We start from the raw sequence: 12,159 nt of genomic DNA on the forward strand, positions 1-12,159 counted from the left end.
CTGTCCTCCTGGCTGCTGCTCGTTCCCTCCACCTCCCGCCGCGTCCCTTGTTTGCGGCTTCTCCCAAGTCGTCTCACCGGTGACCTGTCACACGAATGAGGCGAGTCAACGGCAGCCATGACCGTCACCTTGTTCCAGTAGTACGGGGATCCAGAGGCATCGTCGAAGAGCTCCTCCCACACCTGCTCCCTCGCCACGCTTCCCTCCTCCTGCTTCTCTGCCCTCTTGAAGATGGTATCGAAGAAGTTCGCCTGGAGGGAGATCATGGACCATGGACGGGATCGCACGAGAGACAGCTCTCCTCGTGTGCTGATCGATGTGTCCTTGCGGAGGAGGAGGCAGGAAGGAACCACTCCTCCCTGGAAGCAGGAGGCGGAGCCCCACATGAGACTCGTCAGGAGCACCGGCACCAGCGCCTTGACCAGCATGGCAGTGCCTGGCACCCGAAGCACTGGCCCGCCTCAGTCTTCTTGTGGGTTGCGACAAAAGGAGGACATGCTAGGAAGCGTGCAGGAACGCATGCGGGGCAGGAGGGAGGAGGGAGGAGGGAGGAGGGAGGAGGGAGGGGAGGGAGGAAGAAGGAGGCTAAGCAGGGCGTGGATCAGAGAAGTGAGGAGCCAGGAGGAAGCTGAGCAAGGCTGACAGCTGGTGTAGGAGGGAGTTGGGAGTAGATTTCGACTGGTGGCTTAGAGCACCATACAAGCATCATAAGAGGTGTGCGAGAGGGTTCCGTTTGCATCTGACGGCTCACCTCGTCTTCCTTTGATCTGATCTTAAGGCATGACAGGAGCTTTCGAGTGAAGTTTGTTCCTATCCTAGCACCCTCCGTGTCCCCGCCATGCAAATCATTTGAAATGGTGTATTCTTGCCACCACCCCGTTGCTCTCGTCTACCTGATCCTCCTCCCCCTTTCTCCTCTCCTCCTCTCCTCCTGTCAACCGTCCCCAACTCTGACATCCCCTAACCTCTTCGCTCTCCGCCCTTCCTTCTCTTCGTCCTGAGCTCGCTATCCTTGCCTACCCCTCACCCCTTGCATAGCCCATTCCCACACACCCCTGCCCTCCCTCCCTGCTTCGTTGTTCATGGTTGGGATACAGTCCATCGGCGAAACTGGACCTTGCGGTCGAACTCGCTCGAAAGTGAGCAAACGACCATCGTACGAGCAAGACTGGTACCTTCCTCTCGTTCCTGTGCTGGACTCGCTGACAGGGGTTTCTCAGCACGATCCCTGTTAGCCTCTGCAACTCCTCCCCATCCTCGGAAGAAGAGGAGCAGATGGATGAGCGGCTTGTATGGGAGTGGTATGGCACCCCGATCAAGAGGCGGGGGAGCATCAAATATTACAACGGGGTAAGAATGGTTGTTGCTCTCCCTTCCTCTTACTCGCGCGTGCAGATCTGCTGCTTTACAGGGAAGACGAGGAGTTACTTCAAGGTCGGGGACGACATTGAGGTTGCTTCCTCCACACGACTGCCCTATGTCGCGAGGATCGAGGTACTTCGCTGCTGGGAGATGGCTTGGCAATGAACGCATCAGCAGGCTCTGTTCACGGACTCGAGCTCGATCGGTGACGAGGAGACCAAGATGGCGACGCTTCGTTGGTACTTCAGGTGAAGAAGATGAGAGGTGTTGTTTTGGCATTCTTCTCTTCGTCTGTGATCGGTGGTTGTCGGTTTGGTGAGGCTCAACGTCGTTGATTGACTTCCTTTTGCAAGGTTGCGAGATTGCAGGGGAAAGGAGGCCGCCAAGAAAGCGCAAGAGATTACATCATCCCATGAGCTGTTTGCTTCGTCTTGTCATGACGACAATCCTGTATGTTCCGATGCTCAACATCATCAGCTGTTGCAGATGATGGAGGGTTGCAGGTGCAATCTTTCATCAGGATCTGCTACGTCGTTCCAAGAGTCTTCTATGAGGCTGAGGTAGCTGTTGGAAGAGCATTTTTTGCGCGTCTTACACTCGATGTCCTCAAGATCTGCGAGATCTACGATGACATGTACTATTGCCGCGAATATTACTGCGCTATGAAGGGGGTGTTTCTTCCGCACCAGGTGGACTTCAGCATGACCAGGTGGTCGAAGTTTGCGCGAGTATCCCTCGATGGCCTTTCATGATATCTTTCGCAGGCTCCTCTGTGAGGTGGAGAAGCGGAGGAAAGAAGCATACATGTGCTGTAAGATCGGCCCCCAGCACCAGTGTATCATCCCCGACATGCAAGGGAGCTCCAGCGTTGATCGCGGTCTCTACTTCCCCCTGCCCCGTACCCTATGTTCGCCTCTGGTTTCCTCCCTTGACCCAGCCATCGTCCTCGACTCTTGTGACGAAGATGGAGCAGGAGACGTCTGGATGTTTGACTCCTCTCTCGCTCCCAAGGTTTCTAGAGACGTCGATCAGTTGGTGGACAGGTGAGGGGGAGCGAACAAGAGCGGAGGAGCGAAAGATGGTGAAGACTCAACAGGTGGGCCTCGAGGATGAAGACAGTGAGCTCTGGGTTGCTGCGAGAAGTTGTGCTCATCGTGTTCATGCGGTAGCCTCACTTGCTCTCTCCTCGGCGTATGACGTGGCGGCAGGAGCCGGGGAGATGCTGCTGCTGCTCAGGAGCAGCTGGAGGAGCTGTTCAAGGAGGATGTGAGAGCTCATCAGTATCACTGGCAGACACCAATATGACTTGATTTGTCAGATCTGCTATGGACCAAAGTACATGGAGTCGATCGTTAGCCAGCTGGGCGGGAGGAGGTCGAGGAGGAGTCAGGATGCCATGGACGACGATTCTGACAGGGAGGATGAAACGGAAGAGAGCAGTTGGAGCGGCAGGTACATGAGCTTTTCGAAGGAGGAGGATACGGCGAAGAAGTTCAAGAAGGGCAGAGGGAAGGGGGTGATGCAATCTGTCGAAGAGAGCTTAGGAGCTCTCAGCCACGCCAAGAGATCGTTTTCTACCGATCCGGAGGTTGTGGACGGAGATTGTGTCTACGACAAGCACCAGCCCTGTAGCAGAGGAGAAAGAGAAGGACGAAGACGCTCTGAGAAAGCGACAGACTTGCTAGATGTGCTTCCTTCCTCTTCGTCCTCTTCCTCCTCCACCTCGGGCGTGGAGGTGGTCCGAAGCAGGAGAGGTGTGGGTTTGAGGAAGCAAGTTGAATCAGTGCCACGGAAAAAGAAAGCACTTACAAAGAGGAGCAGATCACAATCAGAAGACAGTAACGTCGAAGACGAGAACGACGAGAACAAGGACGAGGACGAGATTGAGGGCGAAAGCGGGGAGAATGAGGACGAGGATCACGATGAAAGCGGGGAGGAAGACAACGAGAACAGGGGCGGGATGCACCCGGAAGCTCAAAGTCAAGGAAGGAGGGAAGGATGGCCTCCGGTGGGAAGGTCGATTCTATGCTGGTGCTCTTCTCTCCGTAGGCTGTTAGGTCGTGTAGATTGTATCTGTCGGTTTTCGGCGATGCTGTACAAATGTACGAGTGAATGAACGTGACAAGTAACAGAGTTGCAGGGTAACTATTGGGTCACACAACACGTTTATCTTCGTCAGGTGCACACACAGAAAGAGAGGAGAATTAGGAAAAAGTCATGGCTGATTGAAACATGTCCCTGTCCTGTGTAATCCAAGGATATTGGGTACATCACTTGTCGAAAACTTGCATTAGAATTGACTTCACTCTCCGTCGAGAGATCGTGCGACACATCGAGCAACTTTCTTCTTGTACGTCGCGTAGTCATCACGGAGTTCCTTCTGCTCAAATAGGGTCAGGAAAGAATCAAACAACACGACGAGGTCACAGCAGCATCGAGGTTCGCGGGAGATTCATCCGTAGGGTCTGATAGCATTGAGATCACGCTGATCACAATGGTTTCCACCTGGCCCGGCATGTCATACTAAGACGCTGAAGAAATAAGGGAGAATTGAATTCGGGAGAGGCAGGCGAGCGTTGAGCGACGACACTGAAGAGCACAGCAGGCAAACATCCCATGGCATACGGGGATCCTCTAGGCAAGAGGGAAGGGCTATGAGCGGACCGTGTGGATCGGGTTCCAGCGCATCGAAGCTGATTCTTGCGGGTTTGTCGCGTCTTCACCGGGCTCGTGCAATATTGAGATGCAGACATCCCCATTGGGGTAAACTATTGTTGCAATGAGAACAGTTTCAACATCAGCAGCTCCTGCTCACCATTTGGATGCCAGATGGGTGTGATGAACTTCATCTTGGGAGGTCTGTCGGGATAGCTGGAAACAGCCCAATCAGCCCCAACATCCCCTCATCGCCCATTCTCAGACCTCTCCGGGAATTTCAGCTTCGCGTTAAAGATGCCCCCCTCACTGCATCGCAAGCCATTAGCATTTCAGGGGAATGACAAGCATGCAGTACTAGAGCGTGTCGGGAGGCCCTGTGATGCAGATATCCCATTCGTAGATGTTGGAATCATCGGACAACCCTGTCAACACTGAGATAAGTACCAGTATCATTGAGCTCTGCAAGTTCGACCAGCTGAGAAAAACTCTGGAGGCTTCTTGACCAGATCTGAGGGGAGTGTAAGGGCCGAGAGTCCAACACGAGCTCTGTAATGTTCAACCTTTCAACTGCTGATGTAAAAGCAGAGCTGCACGAGACTGAGAAGGTCCTGACATCTCACGAATTCCTCTCTATCTTGTGGGTATTGATCTGTGGAGTAGGCGATATCAGATAATTTCGTAAGACATACAACTGCATACCCGACGAGACTTCCAACAGCCGATTCCCGTTGTGTGGAAGCTCAGTCCAGAACTATCTGAGAATGCTATGGTCACTCATGGTAATTCTCAAATCTCTCCACTAGTTTCAATCTAGGGTTACAAGACGCATACAAGCTCCTCATTCAAACCTTCTATAAGATACATTTTCAAGCACGACTTTTGTGCGAATGTTCCACCATGCCATGCTAAAGTAAAATTAACAAAAAAAAAAATTACTCCTAATACAAGCTGCCAACAACTGACTTTCACAGCTGGAAATGAGAGTTTGAAAAGATGCTTGAACACCCTCTTCTCCTGTTTCTCTCCTCCTGCATCCCATTTTCGTTTTATGGAGATCCCTGCTTTCATCCACCACCCAAGATAACATTCGACACAACACCAGCACTCTCCATCGGTTTAGTCACGGCGACAAGTAGCATGGACAACGCTTGCCTGCATATCCCCTGGTCTTCGGCTCCTCCATCCTCGTGTCATCCTCAAACTGATTCTCAATCTCCTTCCCAACCAACTCTCCTCTCCCTCTCCCCTTCCTTCTCCTCACCATTGCACTTCCTACCCCCCTCCCTCTCCTTCTGCCCCACCCATTCTCCCCCTTGGACATCGCGTCTGATTGGCACGCGTCTTCTTCCTTGTCCTTCTTTTGCTCTAATCCCTTTCCTCTCACCATCCCCAAATTTTCCTATTCTCATAATTAGAAAATAGCTCACCCTCACCCCCCTTTCGCTCTGTACTGAATCAAGTTCCCTCCTAAAAATGGTACTGCCGAATTTATTACTAAACCACATTGGTACAAGAAAGCTACTGCAGATAGTTAGAGTAACACTACCGGTTCTAAAATATGTACAAAACTTTTTCACTTAATTTATTTGACCTACCCACCCCTCTTTTGAAATTCTGTGAGAAGCCAGAAGATTCGATATCTACTAGGCTCTATAGTCAAACAATCCCAGCTTCATAGTCAAACGCCTGGTCAGTCTGCACTGCAGGACCGGGCAGCGACCGGGCCCGGACCGGGCTGTAGACTTCTGTAAGGGTTGGCCCGTTCCGCTGTGCAGCGAACGAGGATGGCGGATGATGCGGAGAAGATGCGGGCCAGGAGAGAGCGAGCAGCTGCATGGGCGGCTCAGAGGAAGGCAGAGATCGCATCCCATCCTAGTGATAGCACAGATACCAACATGACAACGAACAACAACTCGAAGGCCGACTTGAACTCGACGGGGATGAATCAGTGGGTCAAAAGCGAAACTGGAGCGGAGAGCGCAAGCACGGCATCTGGGAACGATAAGGGACACCAACACGCAGCACAGAGCTGGCTCAATTGGTCGCACCAAGTTGTGGGGAGTGCCGAGAAAGCAAGCAGTGCCAGACAATCAGAGTCTGGAATTCGTGCAGAGATGGTGAGTTGGAAGAACAGGGAGGGTGGGATACAGACGTTGGCGAATTCCTACGGAACCCACAACAGTGCTGGTATGCAGCAAGAAGAGGTTGAAAGGATACTGGAGGACATGGACGAAGATTACCGTTTACCGAGGACCTATGAGCCGCAAGGATACATCGATGTGTCTCGGTGTGAAATTGCAACCATGGTACTTCACTATCCTTTCAAGGCGATGATGTGATACCGTGACAGGAAAAACCGATTTCTTGTGATAATATTGGATATCAGATGTTGATGAAAATGGGATGGAAGGGTCGGGACTTGATTGCGCTTTGATCGATTTGGAATGACGATGTCGTAGGCCATGGAAATGGACTCGGGCGGTCTTCGCATGGTATCGTCGACCCTATTCCTTTGACGTCAAAAGATGTCCTGGACCTTGGATCAAGGGTTGGAGTCGGTAAAATGGAAGAAGAGAACGAAATGCACGAAGTAGCGACAGAGTCTCGCAATGCTCTCGAAGCAGAGATTCAGGCATGTCCAAACATGCAATGGAATTTTTTTTCAGTGAATGATTTATTTGTTGGTCACCTGTAGGCAAACGAGTCCGAGGAAAGGAAGAAACGACGAGAAGATGTGAGATTATTTGGCCATTCTTTCTGTCCTTTTTCTTTTCAACGCTGTTCTAATCAATTTGCTAGATGGTGCTGCGAGAAACAAAGATCAAGGAAGAGATCAAAGAAATCGTGCGGGTTTTCTATTGCGAGATCTGCGATAAACAATACACGTAATATTCTTGCTTTAGATAGAAATTCAATTCTTACTGTTTAGCCCAGCACGGACGGGCAATATCAAGAACACTTGAATTCTTACGATCACCATCACAAAAAGAGATTTGCAGAATTTCAAAAAGAGCACAAGGTACTTCTTTGGCTGCAAGCAGCGTAGGGACTTCGATAGTAACACAGCAACAAGGCCATGAAGGGTGGTCCAACCATGGAAGAGCGCCAAAGAAAGGAACAGAAGCGGCTTGAGAGGGAGATTGCTGCTCGCTCAGCAGCTTTCAAGGCTGCAGCAGTAGCACGGTGCTCTTCATTCTCAAGGGGCCAAATATTGGATTGACATGTTCATGTAGATCAGGAGAGACTGAAGAAAATACTGCAGAACCTCCGAAAGAGCAGGAGCCTGCTCAAAACGAGCTCACATCCAACTCTGCTCCCGTCAAGTTTGGATTTGCGTCAAAACCTAAGGTGCATCTGTAACTGCTTTCTTTGTCCAAGGGGCTGATAACTTCGTATCCAGGCAAAGGCGGTACAAGCCAAAAAGCCAGTAGCTCGACCTCCGGTGTGCTTTATATGTTTTGTAATGGGCTCGTGTGTGATGAGAACGCAGGTTATGGGATTCGGGGACGATAGTGACTAAACATCGTCATCATGCATCTCACAGGGAATTACGTGTGCTGAGTCAGCTAAGATGAAACTAGGCGATGAGAGAAATTAGGAATCTAATTACCCCAATTTCAGAGCAATTTTCCGTTTACAACTTGATGTATTCTGCACATTGGTATCGAATCTCTTATCACAGATCTAGTTATCCTCGATCTTGTAGAAAACCTGTGTTCCATGTCAATGGACTATCCATACAGGCAACGCAACGCACGTCAGAGGCATGGTCTCCAGCACGCTCATTCGCCATCGAACACGGATCCTGGGTCATCAAAGACGGAGTGGGTGCATAGCAAAGCTGAGCGAACTGCTGAGCGAAAAGCTGTTGGAAGCATTCAACAAGCTTCAGTTATGTAGAAGAGCAGGAAGATGAACCATTACCCAGTTGTCTTGTGACGAAACGTAGTCACCGTCCAACAACATAGTCTTGCGAAGGATCTGGAACTGAATAGAGCAATTTCAGCAATTCTCGAAATATTGTAAATCTGAAAGATTTTTTTAAGATAGTGAACTTGTTCAACAACAGCAAAACGAGACGGTTTCGTTCAAATGTTTCTTCAAAACACAACCAAAATCGGAAAGCAACTTCTTGTCATCAAGGTGAAACATTCATCAGTTCAACAAAATCTCACACAGCCCATGCACACGAAGTTGTCATTCGTTGCACTGTGGCATCAAGGAACACCCCTCAGTCCTCGTTCCTCACTCTCAAACCCGTCACCGGACATCGTTGCTGGACAAATTCAATGAGAAGGGAGCGGCATTACCATGGCTGATCCTATTTCGGGTAACAGTGACCCCTGAATCTTTTTTTTACTTCAATTTTTAGTCAAGAGGTTGCACCCGAGTCCACCTCACGGCAGCTCAGGGTCTTCTTTACTCAAAGTTAAGTTAAAGATCAGTACGAGGACAATCAGGAGAGTCGAGGAGGCTTGACCCTGACACTTGGTTCCGGCGCTTAGCACGCCGGACACAAGTATTGCTGGCTCTACTCTCCTCAGCCGATTGTCCTCGTGATAGTACTGATTTTTAACCTAGTGAACTTTGAGAGCGGCCTGGGCCAGTGATTGCCGCGTGCGGCGGGGCCCGGGGGGCCCCCGACGCCGAACTTGAAACCCGGATTCAAGTTCCGGGCCCGGGGGCCCGCACACGACCCTCAGACCCCAACTTCCAGTGAAAGCCCCAGAATGGTTGAAGAAACTTGGACCAAGGGCGTCACGGTGCCTGACCTGAGTCACTTTCAGGGTGACACCGTCAGTGTCAGGGTCACCGTGTCACGTGTATTGCTCGAATAAACAAACTTAAACTTTTGAGCCTCCGGGTGTAGTGGGTGAGCGGGTAGGCCCGGTGGTGGGACTCAGGGACGGGGAGGAGAGGAGAGGAGAGGAGAGGAGAGGAGAGGAGAGGCCCTGAGAAGCCTTGAGGGATCCCCTTCGGTCCTCTCCCTAGTAGAAAGCCATCCGCCTCAGACCATCAGTACCAAATGTTCAAAAGGCAGCGACAAGACATACCCGGAAGATCAGTACCATCTCTCACAAAAGGAGCAACAAGACATAATGGTTAAGTGACACACTATGACCAATGGTGACCCAAATCTCAAAAAAAACGTCGAAATCGCGGTGTGGTGCAAACCCCGAACGGTAAAACAACAAAGGAGCAACGAGAATATAGAATGTTGTGATTAAAAAAAAAGAACATCCCTGCAAATCCACCGGTACAAATCAATTCTTCCGAAGTCTAACTACCCGTCTGTTTATCTATCAAAGTAGAAGTAGGGGTGGGTACCAGGTTTGTGGCTCAACAAACTTCGAATATTTCCCGCCTTCCCGCCTTCCCGCCTTCCCGCCTTCCTCCGAAGTCTAACTACCCGTCTGTTTATCTGTCAAACTTGAGTAGGGGTGGGTACCAGGTTTGTGGCCTTCCCGCCTTCCCTCCCTCCCATCCTCCCTCCCGCCTTCCATCACTCCCTTCTTCCCGCCCTCCCTCCCGCATCCACTCCCACTCTCACTCCCTCCCTCCCTCATTCCCGCCTTCCGAAGCTCCCGCGTTCACCCTGATCAAATATGGGGAAAAGGAAAAGAGGAAAACAAAGAAAGTCTTGTTCTGATTCACAGACGACTGTCAAGATGTGTTTGAAAAAACATCTCAAACAACACACAATGATCGGTGTGATTGATGATTGGGTGAAACACATAAGCAAAATAAGCCATCGAGGTAGCATCATCTTCAATCATCTATTGTTATGGTGTTTTGAGAAGGATTCAAGGCAAGGTGATGATACGTACATTACAAGGCTGTTTGATCAGATATACAATCGTACTAGAAAAGTAACAGACAAAGAAAAAGAAGAAGGGATGCAAGAAGAAACGGTCAAGACCAATGGTGGAGAGAAAGTTTTCTTTCGGACCTGTTTTCTGATGGGTGAAAAACGCAGAGGTAATGCAATTCAGTTTGATATTTTAGACGATATCTACCAATACAACGCAGGAAAGAAGGGGATATTCGAGTACTGTACTATTCTGCTGATCAATATGCAACAAATTTCCAAAATTACATATTCTATACGATGGGACAAAAACAGACTAGATACATAAAGGAATGGGGAAAGCTCAATGGGATTTCTTCAGAAAAGGAGATACAGGATATACGGAATACAGTAAACGGATGGAGCTTTCCACCAAAAACTCGTGTTCTCGAAAGACAGGATGTCATTGATTTCATAAGGGAACAAAAAGAGATCATTGGATGGGACAATCATTATAACTTGTCATGGGCCCGTGACAAAATCAAGAAAAACCCTGAACAGCAAAAATGGATGCAATTACACATGCCAAATCTTGTCAAGTACCATTTTTCGGTTCTGAGGTTTTTGGAGATTCATGATATATCTGGTCGATACACGATCGCTCCGATTTTTCAGATACGCAAACAATTTATTCGCGTAGACATTTGGCGTTTATTCTACATTATGGATCAATCTGGTCTGTTGCAATATTCAAAGGGTGGGAAAAGCAAATGCATGAAAAAGTTCATACAACAAAAGCATAAGCGATTCTTGTCGGTGTTGAAGCTACAATCAAATTTGAGAAAGAAAGGGACAGTTGATAGCATACAGACTGACGGAGTCGCACTCTGTGTGACGTTCAAGAAGAGAATACACAATGAGACAGACAATACTACTACAAAGAAAAGCAAAACAAGAGATTGTGATGTGTCCTCAAGACGAGTTATTGCAATCGATCCTGGTCGCAATGTACTGATATGCGGTGTCGAGCAAATACCTGGTCAAGAAAAACCAAAGCAGTATCGATATACTCGAAGGCAGTACTATCATGAGTCTCATATTACTCAGAATAACGCCAAGTTAGAAAAATGGAGACAATGCATAACAGAAGAATCAAACGATATTGCAAGAGTGTCAGCAAAAACGTCTCGGTTGGATCACTTTGAAAGATACATCGACACCGTGGTGAGACTAAGCGAGATCCTGTTCGAACACAATTGTCAAAACAAGTTCGCACGCCTGAAGATGGATAACTACATCCACAAACACAAGGCGATTGATACGTTCTTCAAGAAGATGAAAGGTAATGGTTCAGATCAAAATCCAATAATTGCATACGGTGATGCATCATTCGGTTGTACTGGGCGTGGAGAGAAGTCAGTGCCTGTAAAATGGATCAAAAGGCGATGTCAGAACTTCTTCGAGGTGACGGCAGTTGATGAATACAGAACAACAAAATGTTGCAATCAATGTCATCAAGAATTGTATGATTTGAGACGCAAACAAATCAACAAGAATGGTATACTTGCTGACGAAGTGTCAGTGGTGCGGGGTTTGAAATGGTGCAGATCCACCAATTGTGTTCAAAACCGTATCAAGTCTCGTGATGTCAATGCTGCTATGAATATTCTATTGTGCTACATGTCTCTACCAGCACGACCAGATTTTCTGAAACGGCCTTGAATCACACATGGGTCTGGTTATACTTCAACCTGTTCTTCATAGAAAGGATGAAGTACGAGTCAGACACAAGGAAATATTGGCGTGTGGGTCTTCCATGATCCATAATTTCGACGGAAAATTTAGAATTTTGAAATTTTATGTTTTGTGTCGTTTAGCTAATAATCTAGCCGCTGGTAGGATTAGCTTTTCTTTTTTTGGGCCACCCCTCCCACCTTCTCTCCCCTCCTCGTACTACCCCCTACCCCTGGCTAGAGCGGCCTCGCACCCCCTCGCTCCCTCGCTGCACGTACCCCCCTTTCCCCTCCCCTTCCTCGGCCCTACAATGGCAGCGAACCAGGGAGCGCTCCCGTCCTTCATCTGCCCCATCAGCATGGCGCTCATGACCGATCCTGTCACCAGCTGCGATGGCCACACCTACCAGAGATCCTCCATCGAGACCTGGCTCCGCCATCGTCTCTCCAGCCCCCTCACCGGCGCCCTCCTCCCCTCCGACCACCTTGTCCCCAACCTCGCTCTCCGCAGCGCCATCCAGGAGTGGCAGGAGCGACACGCGCTGCTCGTCCCCAGACACGACGTGGAGATGGAGCGGCAGCCTATCTCAGCAGGCTCCTCCCAGACCCTCTACATAG

The 12,159-nt window shown here is 49.4% G+C and overlaps 5 protein-coding genes across 5 annotated transcripts; 3 read left to right on the forward strand and 2 right to left on the reverse strand.

Moving 5' to 3' along the window:
• Positions 1-1,082: 1,082 nt before the first annotated feature.
• Positions 1,083-3,474, forward strand: GUITHDRAFT_142234 (hypothetical protein; the record flags this gene model as incomplete). The annotated part of the gene is made up of 12 exons (XM_005827987.1): positions 1,083-1,139; positions 1,210-1,350; positions 1,396-1,494; positions 1,540-1,610; positions 1,716-1,812; positions 1,866-1,922; positions 1,974-2,071; positions 2,127-2,405; positions 2,459-2,527; positions 2,571-2,628; positions 2,681-3,378; positions 3,429-3,474. 12 exons carry the CDS (start codon positions 1,083-1,085, stop codon positions 3,472-3,474), a joined length of 1,770 nt encoding a protein of 589 aa, XP_005828044.1.
• Positions 3,475-3,546: 72 nt separating this feature from the next.
• On the reverse strand, positions 3,547-4,777 carry GUITHDRAFT_96105 (hypothetical protein). The gene is made up of 9 exons (XM_005827988.1): positions 4,720-4,777; positions 4,581-4,669; positions 4,493-4,528; positions 4,376-4,442; positions 4,285-4,326; positions 4,178-4,233; positions 4,027-4,130; positions 3,790-3,867; positions 3,547-3,742 (listed from the first exon to the last, which is right to left on the reverse strand). Exons 2-9 carry the CDS (start codon positions 4,633-4,635, stop codon positions 3,665-3,667), a joined length of 516 nt encoding a protein of 171 aa, XP_005828045.1. The 5' UTR covers positions 4,636-4,669; positions 4,720-4,777; the 3' UTR covers positions 3,547-3,664.
• Positions 4,778-5,804: 1,027 nt separating this feature from the next.
• Positions 5,805-7,540, forward strand: GUITHDRAFT_112802 (hypothetical protein; the record flags this gene model as incomplete). Its single annotated transcript, XM_005827989.1, has 9 exons — positions 5,805-6,326; positions 6,371-6,431; positions 6,480-6,568; positions 6,820-6,905; positions 6,955-7,039; positions 7,094-7,203; positions 7,254-7,368; positions 7,421-7,462; positions 7,511-7,540. 9 exons carry the CDS (start codon positions 5,805-5,807, stop codon positions 7,538-7,540), a joined length of 1,140 nt encoding a protein of 379 aa, XP_005828046.1.
• A 164-nt stretch (positions 7,541-7,704) lies between these two features.
• On the reverse strand, positions 7,705-8,291 carry GUITHDRAFT_112803 (hypothetical protein; the record flags this gene model as incomplete). The annotated part of the gene is made up of 5 exons (XM_005827990.1): positions 7,705-7,731; positions 7,778-7,885; positions 7,945-8,007; positions 8,196-8,229; positions 8,278-8,291. The coding sequence occupies 5 exons, from the start codon at positions 8,289-8,291 to the stop codon at positions 7,705-7,707; spliced, it is 246 nt and encodes an 81-aa protein (XP_005828047.1).
• A 3,561-nt stretch (positions 8,292-11,852) lies between these two features.
• On the forward strand, positions 11,853-12,083 carry GUITHDRAFT_74968 (hypothetical protein; the record flags this gene model as incomplete). Its single annotated transcript, XM_005827991.1, has 1 exon — positions 11,853-12,083. A coding segment is annotated over one exon (231 nt), but the record flags the coding sequence as incomplete, so codon positions are not given.
• Between the last annotated feature and the right edge of the window lie 76 nt (positions 12,084-12,159).

The sequence above is a fragment of the Guillardia theta genome (assembly GCF_000315625.1).
Source record: "Guillardia theta CCMP2712 unplaced genomic scaffold GUITHscaffold_62, whole genome shotgun sequence".
Lineage (NCBI taxonomy): Eukaryota > Cryptophyceae > Pyrenomonadales > Geminigeraceae > Guillardia > Guillardia theta.

Coding starts and splice junctions, on each gene's coding strand:
- GUITHDRAFT_96105 (XM_005827988.1), bottom strand. CDS start 4,635: ATGTCAGGACCTTCTCAGTCTCGTGCAGCTCTGCTTTTACATCAGCAG. Junction 4,327..4,375: donor GGGCCTCCCGACACGCTCTA/GTACTGCATGCT, acceptor CTTGCGATGCAG/TGAGGGGGGCATCTTTAACG. Junction 3,743..3,789: donor CCGCGAACCTCGATGCTGCT/GTGACCTCGTCG, acceptor CTATTTGAGCAG/AAGGAACTCCGTGATGACTA.